Source organism: Bufo bufo, chromosome 1 (genome assembly GCF_905171765.1).
Source record: "Bufo bufo chromosome 1, aBufBuf1.1, whole genome shotgun sequence".
NCBI classification, from domain to species: Eukaryota; Metazoa; Chordata; class Amphibia; order Anura; family Bufonidae; genus Bufo; species Bufo bufo.
This window is the reverse complement of record NC_053389.1, coordinates 832,194,079-832,203,756: the sequence shown is the minus strand read 5'-3', so window position 1 is coordinate 832,203,756 and position 9,678 is coordinate 832,194,079. Positions and strand designations below refer to the sequence as shown.

The following is a 9,678-nucleotide window of genomic DNA, read 5'->3' as shown; positions in this document are numbered from 1 at the left end:
TTTTGGATCCACTCCTGTTTTTTTTTTGGAGGGGGGAATAGCAATACTGATGGATTACTGACCAAATGCTGACCGAGTAAAGGTTGCTGCTCAACAGACAGAATTTGTTTTTTGGGGGTTATTGTTCTGACAGGTCAGAGGAAGGGCAAAATAATCAGTGATGTCAATACAATCTTACTGCTGACACCATCTCCACTCTGTTGGGGGGCTCTACTTATATAAGCGTTTAATAGTACAGGTTCTGTAGACATCTATGTGGAATCAGCTGAGAACGGTGTAAAAGAAGTACGCTCTTTCAGGCTATAGTAGGATCTTGGGCCTCTGCACTGTTCTTTATACCTGACACTAGCATCGACCTGTAAGGTTTAGTTCACACTTTAGTTATTTGGTCAGTTTTGGCACCTTAAGTGAAGTGTGCAGTGATTCTAAGAGCGACGCCTGTCATCTGCGTGTCATACTGACTCACAGTATTATTTCACTACCACAGCAGACTTCCTATGTGTGTTACTGCAAGGCACAGTGTTCTACACCACTATACAGGCTCTGTGCAGCCAGGAAATAGCTGTTTTTTAACGCAATTCGTCACAAATTAATTTGGATCGAATCAAATCTTTTCGGAAAAATTTGGCGACCCGACCGAATCAATTTTTTTAGAAATTCGCTCATCTCTACGTATCAGCATGGCTTCATGAGTAGAGATGAGCGAACTTCTGTTTCAAGTTCGGCGTCAAAAGTTCGGCTTCCGGTTAGCGGAGGATCCCGATATGGATTCCGAATTCCGTTGTGGTCCGTGGTAGCGGAATCAATAATCGGCCATTATTGATTCCGCTACCACGGACCACAACGGAATTCGGAATCCATATCGGGATCCTCCGCTAACCGGAAGCCGAACTTTAGACGCCGAACTTAAAACAGAAGTTCGCTCATCTCTATTCATGAGGGATCGGTCATGTCAAACTAATTTAATCAGTTTCTATGAGGAGGTAACTTCTAGACTTGACCGAGGCAAATCAATGGATGTCGTATATCTTGACTTCTCCAAAGCATTTGACACTGTACCACATAAAAGGTTAGTATATAAAATGAGAATGCTTCAACTGGGGGAAAACGTCTGTATGTGGGTAAGTAACTGGCTCAATGATAGAAAACAGAGGGTGGTTATTAATGGTACACACTAAGATTGGGTCACCGTCACTGGTGAGCTACCACAGGGGTCAGTATTGGGCCCTATTCTCTTCAATATATTTATTATAGTTCTTGTAGAGGGGATGCACAGTAAAATAAAAAAAATTGCAGATGACACTGAACTGTGTGAAGTAATTTATATGGAAGAGGACAGTATACTGTATATATATACTACAAAGGACAGTATACTATTACAGAGGGATCGGGATAGATTGGAGGCTTGGGCAGATAAGTGGCAGATGAGGTTTAACACTGACAAATGTAAGGTTATGGGAAGGAATAATGCAAATCACCCGTACATACTAAATGATATAACATTAGGTAACACTGACATGGAAAAGGACCTAGGAATTTTAATAAACAGCAAACTAAGCTGCAAAAACCAGTGTCAGGCAGCTGCTGCCAAGGCCAATAAGATAATGGGTTGCATCAAACGGGGCATAGATGCCTGTGATAAGAACATAGTCCTACCACTTTACACATCACTAGTCAGACCAAACATGGGGTACTGTGTACAGTTCTGGGCTCCTGTGAACAAGGCAGACATAGCAGAGCTGGAGAGGGTTCAGAGGAGGGCAACTAAAGTAATAACTGGAATGGGGCAACTACAGTACCCTGAAAGATTATCAACATTAGGGTTATTCACTTTAGAAAAAAGGCGACTGAGGGGAGATCTAATAACTATGTATAATTATATCAGGGGTCAGTACAGAGATCTCTCCCATCATCTATTTATCCCCAGGACTGTGACGAGGGGACATCCTCTGCGTTTGGAGGAAAGAAGGTTTCTACACAAACATAGAAGAGGATTCTTTACGGTAAGAGCAGTGAGACTATGGAGCTCTCTGCCTGAGGAGGTGGTGATGGTGAGTACAATAAAGGAATTCAAGAGGGGCCTGGATGTATTTCTGGAGCATAATAATATTACAGGCTATAGCTACTAGAGATGAGTCGTTGATCCAGGGAGTTTTTTCCTCTAAAGTGTGGAAAATGGGCTTCTACCTCACAGGGTTCTCTTGCCTTCCTCTGGATAAACTTGCAGGATAACAGGCTGAACTAGATGGACAGATTTCTTTTTTCAGCTTCATAAACTATGTTACTATGTTATCCATCCAGTAGTAGCATTAGGACAAAGAGGATGAGATTGTGGATTGGATGGCTCACTCCTCCTCTCAGTCATATCGCGATGACTTAGAGGTCACTTCTGTGTCTGTCACCATCCCTTGGAGCCAGGGGCCACAGCATTCCTCCTGCTTCTCCTCCTCACTTTCAGTTTCATCCTCTCTGGCATCGCTGCTACGTATGGTGTGCTTAATTTTTCCTAATAAGAGGCAACACAATACCACCATACACTATGGGAAATAGTAAAAAGAGTCTCCCTGTTGATGAGTTGTATGAGGACAGTCACTGTTTGGACTTCCATAAGGAGGGAGTTCAGAGGGAGTGAGGAGACCCCATGCACAGCTTTGGTAGAGGTGGTAGTACTGGCAGGTGGTGGCAGTAGGGGCAGTGGTAGAAACAGTGGACCTTGGGGAAAATATAGAGCTGGGAATCAGGGAGGGAACAAGGTGCTCACAATGACATAATATGATAAATGTGGCGGAAAGGGTGAGAACTCTGATGATGTTTGTGTGTTTGACTGGACCTTGGAGCTGGATTGGTGTGATGAGGAGGAGGTACCATCAGAGCAGGAAGGTGGTGGTAGCAGCAATAAAGAGTAGAAGCAACATACAGAAAAAACTCCCAAAAACTGCCAGGTCTATATCTGTTTCTATTATGGTCAACTTGGGACCTGGTGATGCCACTAATAATGTGGTTACTGCCCCCAAATTTGACAGACCTTAGCAAAGCTCCCCTGCCGCTAGGTTAATGCAAGTACCTCCTTTCTGGCAGTTTTTCTGCATACTTCCAGAAGGCAAAAACATTGCCATGCGCAAGATCTGCAGCATGAGAAAAGGCTGTGGGCATTCAAACACAAAAATAGGCACTACGACTCTCTTACGGCCCATGATAAAGCATCACTGATTCCTGTGGGAAAATAGAAGTGGCCAACACCTAGTGCAACAAAAGTGTCTTTGGGGAAGGCAGGTCACAACCATGTGCAGTACAGTGTCCTTGTCATCCTTAGCAACACTTATTGCTTCTCTCACTGCTCATTTTCTTTCACTCTATTGTCAGCCATTAATAACAGTATATGTGGCCACAAAACAACTCTACCTGATACGACTGTCAGTATAAAAGCAAGCATGCATACAGTTTGCTGTTCTGACCATGGTGCCCGAAGAGCCAGTTCTTTTAGACTCTACCCCTAACTGAGATGATTGGTTGTTGTGGCAGGTGTCATCATTATCATTAGAGATGAGCAAAGATTAAAAAAATTTGATTTGGTCATGTCGCCAAATTTTTCCATAAAATGTGCTAAGTTACTAATTAATTTGTTACAAAGCACGTTAAATCAGGTCTATTCCAGCCTACATTAAAATTTAGGGAGATTGTATCCTGGTGTACATCACTGTGTAGTGCAGCAACATGCATAGCTAGTCCTTTCTGATAGCAAAATAGTAATTCTGCGTCAGAAAGAGAGGCAAACTAAACAAAAAATATATATACAATGCCTGTCCAAAAAAAAGTCGCCACCAAAAAAAAAAAAGAAAGAATCACAATGGGGTTAAGGTCTGGACTCTGTGGTGGCCAATCCATTTGTGACAATGATGTCTCATGCTCCCTGAACCACTCTTTCACAATTTGATCCCGATGAATTGTGGCATTGTCATCTTGGAATATGCCCGTGCCATCAGGGAAGAACAAATCCATTGATGCAATAACCTGGTCATTCAGGAAGTCAGCTGACCTCATTCTTGGAGCACATACGGTTGCTGAACCTAGACCTGACCAACTGCAATAACCCCAGATCATAGCACTGCCCCCACAGGCTTGTACAGTAGGCACTAGGCATGATGGGTGCATCACATCATCTGCCTCTCGTCTTACCCTGATGCACCCATCACTTTGGAACAGGGTAAATCTGGACTGATCTGACCAGATGACCTTCTTCCATTGCTCCAGAGCCCAATCTTTGTGCTCCCTAGCAAATTGAAGACATTTTTTCTGGTTTGCCTCACTGATTAGTGGTTTTCTTACGGCTACACAGCTGTTCAGTCCCAATCCCTTGAGTTCCCTTCACATTGTGTGTGTGTGGAAATGCTCTTACTGTGTTCAATGTGCTGCCCATTGTGTTGGATTGTCAATGCAACCCTCTTCTCCCACTCTTCACACACTGATAGTAACACCGCAGGAGAAATGCTAGCACAGGCTTCCAGTAGCCGTAGTTTCAGGTGCTGCACATCTCGTATCTTCACAGCATAGACGATTGCCTTCAGATGATACGAGATGTGCAGCACCTGAAACTACGGATACTGGAAGCCTGTGCTAGCATTTCTCCTGCGGTGTTGCTATCAGTGTGTGAAGAGTGGGAGAAGAGGGTTGCATTGACAATCCAACACAATGGGCAGCACATTGAACACATTTTGTAAGTGGTCAGAAACTTGTAAATAACTCATAAAAGAATAAAGTTACGTTAAAACCAAGCACACCATTGTTTTTCTTGTGAAATTTCCAATAAGTTTGATGTGTCACATGACCCTCTTCCTATTGAAAAAACAAAAGTTGGATTCAGAATGGCCAACTTCAAAATGGCCGCCATGGTCACCACCCATCTTGAAAAGTTTCCCCCCTCACATATACTAATGTGCCACAAACAGGAAGTTAATATCACCAACCATTCCCATTTTATTAAGGTGTATCATATAAATGGCCCACTCTGTAGAATGACTGGGCACCACCATTAGTCTCAGTTCACACTTATTTGGTCAGTTATTCTCATCAGTTATTGTCAGCCCAAAGAAGGTACGGGTCAAAACCACAGGACAGGTGCAGATCTAATCCGAGAGTAGGCTCGGCTCCTGAATATGCCTCACAATAAGTGATGGAAGTGACCAAATAGCATAAGTGTGAACTCAGCCTTAGGCCACTTGCAGACAAGCGAGTGTCTCGCTGCGGACTCGCGAGACACCCGGCCTGAACTCCCAGCACTGCCGGGGTCACATAGCATTATATTGATTTATGATGCTATGTAACCCTTACAGTTCTGGAATGTATTAGATATGACACTGACAGCATTATCCCAGGCTGTGAGCTCTGCGCTGAGATTGGACAGTGCTAAAGCCTGGGAGAAGGAACGCCCAGGGAGAAACAGGGCAGACTCCTCCTAGTATAACCAATTCAGTGAAAATACCGGGGGACATAGCGGGAGAACGGAGCGGCACCCTGGAATAATAGTAAGTGCAGTGAGATCCCGGGGCGCCACTTTACAAAGCCTGATAATTATCTTACAATGTTTGGACCGATGAAAGGTCCTCTTTAACTATGCAGTGGCCCAAGATTCAAGTAGTGCCCCCATGACAGTGGTGAGGGTGTCAGCAGTAAGACTGTGTTCACATCACTGTTAATTTTTCCGTTCTTCTGTTAGAAGAACAACCCAAAAAAAGCAGATCCTGTAGTTTGAGCGTGCACCTTCAAACTGTCAGTATTTGGTCAGCATTTGATCAGTATTGGTAAAACAAAAACAGGAGTGGGTCCAAAACAGAGATGACGCGTAATGGAAATATTTGCATCTGTTCTGTGTTTTGGACGCACTCCTGCTTTTGGCTGCCAAATCATGATCAAATCCTGATGCAAAAGCTGAACGTGTGATAGAGGCCTTATGGACGCTCAAACGACATGACCCATTTTTTTTTTGTTTTGTTATTTCTCTGTTCTTCTGACAGATTAAGTATGAATGGCGCAGCAAATGTGCTATATAAACGTGCCTATATAATTGACCACTTGTTGACACTAAGTCTGATACACAGTAATTCTATTTATAACAGAATAGATTGGCGCAGCAGATGAACTAGATAAATATGCCTATACCCTAGACCGCCCGTTGACAATGAGTCTCATGCACAGTAAGTCTATGTATAACAGAACAGATTAGGTATTAATGGCGCAGCAGGTGAACTAGGTAAATGTGCCTATATATTGGACTGCCTGTTCAGACTAAGTATGATGCACAGTAAGTCTATGTGTAACAGAACAGATTCATTATTAATGGCACAGCAAGAGGACTAGATAAATGCACCTATATATTAGACCACCTCTTGACAATGAGTCTAACCCACAATAAGGCTATGAATAGCAAAACAGATTAAGTAAGAATGGTGCAGCAGATGAACTAGATAAACACACCTATACATTAGACCGCCTCCTGACGCTGAGTCTGACACTCTCCCTACAGTGTCTAAAAACTCCCCATAATATCTCCCTACACTGTCCCTGCACTGTCCCTATCCAATATTCTACAATTAAAAGCTTGCTAAAACACTATACCTCGTGATTGCTCCATCTCTCCATATGCTCAATTTACAGTATATTGGCAAAATACATTTCAGGATTAGGCTTTTATAGGGCTGTGAAATTACAGGGGATGGCTAGCTTCTGATTGGCTGACTGCACGGCATTATGGGTCATATCACATTCCTGAGCTTCGTACTTTCACTTTGTAAAACATGTAGCTGCCATTTTAGAAAAATAAAATTATTCGTTAACACGAAGCAAGAGGAAATTTGGATTCCTGACAAATCTAATTTTTCGTGAAATTCGGGTCAAAGTCAATTAATTTTACTTCTATTCACTTAACTCAATTGAGCAGCAAGAATGGGACAACATTTCTCTCCCAAAACTCCAGCATTGCACTACTCCCTTCCCAGACATTCACAGACTGTCGCTAAGAGAAGATGCTGTACAATGGAAGACATGGAAATGTCCAAACTTTATTTTTAAATAAGGAAAGGATTCAAATAAGCTCGTAACAAGCTCTGCCTTTAATGCCACCAGATGTAAGGCAGCTGTCCTATAAGTCAATGTTTAACCCTGTAAATAGGCCTTGAGACATGACTAGGGTATTAAATAAGCCAGCACCTCATCTGCAGGCAGCTGATTTGGGGTGATTGCCCCTTATCAGTGCAGAGCAGAGAGTACTGGGTGAGAGGCTTAAGTCAGGGTAAGGGGGTTCTATCTCTCTAAGTCACTCTCTCCCCAAGGAGCGATTGTAACCCCCAAAATTTTTTTTGAGACGCGTCAAGTTCTGCCATCAAATTCTAAATGAGCCAATTTTCTTGAAATGTTGTCAAATTGTCTAATTTTCAACACTGATGTGCTCTGTGTGAATAAAATATGGGTCTGTGTGATTTGCAAATGATTGCATTTACATTTACACTGTGCCTAACTATTTGGAATTGGGGTTCTACATGTTACTTTTTTAATGTTTTTTATTTTGTTAACATTATAATAAATACAGTATATTGGTAGAATAGACAGAGAAGGGTGCTATACCATACAATAAGGTGTTTTGAACTTCACATTTTCGACTACGAAAGTATTTTTTTATGACAGACCATCAGATATATAATCACAGAAGACTGAATCTCTTTGTTTCTTAGACTGTATATAACAGGGTTTAGAAGGGGGGTCAGGACATTGTAGACAAGGGAAATAAACTTGTTAACAGTCATTGAATGTCCTCTATAAGGGACCATATAGATTGCAAACATAGAACCATAATAGATAGAAACAACCACCAAGTGAGAGCTACAAGTGGAGAAGGTTTTTTGACGGCCTGAGGTGGAGGAAATTTCAAAAATGGCAATAAAAATATAAACATACGATACAGTAATGAATGAAAATGGTAACAGAATTATTGGAAAACAAAGGAGAATCATTTCAATGTCAAGAACAGTTGTATCTGAGCATGAAAGGTCTAAAAGAGGGGCATAGTCACAAAAGAAATAGTTAATAACATTTGATCCACAGAATTGTAAGCCACATACCAGTAAAAATGAGATAAGCACTAACAGGAAGCCAAGCAGCCAGGATGAGATGATCAGGCTGTATCTAAGCTTGACACTCATCACTGAGATATAATGTAGTGGTCTACAGATGGCCAAATACCGGTCATAGGACATGGCTGTGAGCAAAAAACACTCTGCACTCACTGTTACCCCATATAAGTAAAACTGGGCTAAACACCCAACATAAGGAATTGTGCTCCCTCCTCTTATGATAACTTCCAGCATCTTCGGAACAATACTTGTTACAAGGACGATGTCTGACAGCGCCAAATGTCCAAGGAAGAAATACATTGGAGAACGTAGGCGTTGGCTTGTGGACACCAGTAAAATGATCAAGACGTTTTCACATATAGTCATGAAATACATGAGGAGAATAATGGAGAAGAAAGAAAACTTGTAGTCATTCAGAGCCGGGAATCCCAGTATAAGAAACTCAGTGACCGTGGTGGAGTTGACTTCATGAACCTTCATCTCTAACTGTTATATGGATGCATCTTGTAGAGCATTGTGATAAAGTAAAAAATGATTAATACAATTAACTGATGAAGAACAGATGTTAGATAGGCTCTCAAAATAATTTCTTTCAATATAGTTTTTTTAATCTAGAAATCAATTTTTCTTGCTCATCTATATTTATTGCCCATTGTGTCCCCCTCCCAGCTAGCCTCCATAACACACTTATCTCTAAGGTGCCCATTAGCATCCTAAGACAAAACCCTATGAATTTTATGTAGCGGTGCACTGATTATTACAGATACATGATTTAGGATATTGAATATATATATATATAGAAATCTTTAGTCCCTAAGAAAGAGACCAATTACCGTTTTACTCACATGAACTCTCAAGGTATTTGAAATTGAGGTGGAAAAAAACCAAGGCTAATTATAATGATTTATAAATCTAAACATTAATTTCTTACCTTATTAATGCCTTCGTCTTAACTGGATGACTAATGTGGCATATTTTCATTTTGAATAAAATTGTTAATTTTCATTTTGTATTTTCATTTACAGTATATCCGAAAAACTGATGTGTGAAACACAAGACAGACTAATGGATTAATGGTAGAGATGAGCGAACCAGTCAAGATTCGTTTGGACCAAATTGATTTGGGCCAAACCAAAGCTGCTCCAATTTCTATAAAAGTTGGTGTACAAACCCCTCTAGCCACCTAGAACTCATAATTTTTAGAAAAACTTGATTTCTCTTTTCATTGAGATTTTTTTCCCCTACCCCCTCCCCAAGCTGTGGCACTAAAAAAAAAGGCTACCAAGTGAAACCTTCCACAATTTTCTAATCCCTTGTTAGCGGATGGGCTGTCACAAATACACCCTGTACAGAATTATTAGGCAAATGAGTATTTTGACCACATCATCCTCTTTATGCATGTTGTCTTACTCCAAGCTGTATAGGCTCGAAAGCCTACTACCAATTAAGCATATTAGGTGATGTGCATCTCTGTAATGAGAAGGGGTGTGGTCTAATGACATCAACACCCTATATCAGGTGTGAATAATTATTAGGCAACTTCCTTTCCTTTGGC

The 9,678-nt window shown here is 41.3% G+C and overlaps 1 protein-coding gene across 1 annotated transcript; it reads right to left on the bottom strand.

The window, feature by feature from the left end:
* Window positions 1-2,357: 2,357 nt before the first annotated feature.
* Window positions 2,358-8,591, bottom strand: LOC120990211 (olfactory receptor 490-like). Its single transcript, XM_040418866.1, has 3 exons — window positions 7,680-8,591; window positions 3,065-3,143; window positions 2,358-2,506 (listed from the first exon to the last, which is right to left on the bottom strand). Exons 1-3 carry the CDS (start codon window positions 8,496-8,498, stop codon window positions 2,358-2,360), a joined length of 1,047 nt encoding a protein of 348 aa, XP_040274800.1. The 5' UTR covers window positions 8,499-8,591.
* Between the last annotated feature and the right edge of the window lie 1,087 nt (window positions 8,592-9,678).

Excerpts from the sequence above, each read along its gene's own strand:
- LOC120990211 (XM_040418866.1), bottom strand. The coding sequence starts at position 8,498 with ATGTATTTCATGACTATATGTGAAAACGTCTTGATCATTTTACTGGTG. Across the intron at positions 3,144-7,679 it reads CTGTGATTATATATCTGATG|CCTTTTCTCATGCTGCAGAT; the intron begins GTCTGTCATAAA and ends GAATGCCCACAG. Across the intron at positions 2,507-3,064 it reads GAAAAACTGCCAGAAAGGAG|GAAAAATTAAGCACACCATA; the intron begins GTACTTGCATTA and ends GCCTCTTATTAG.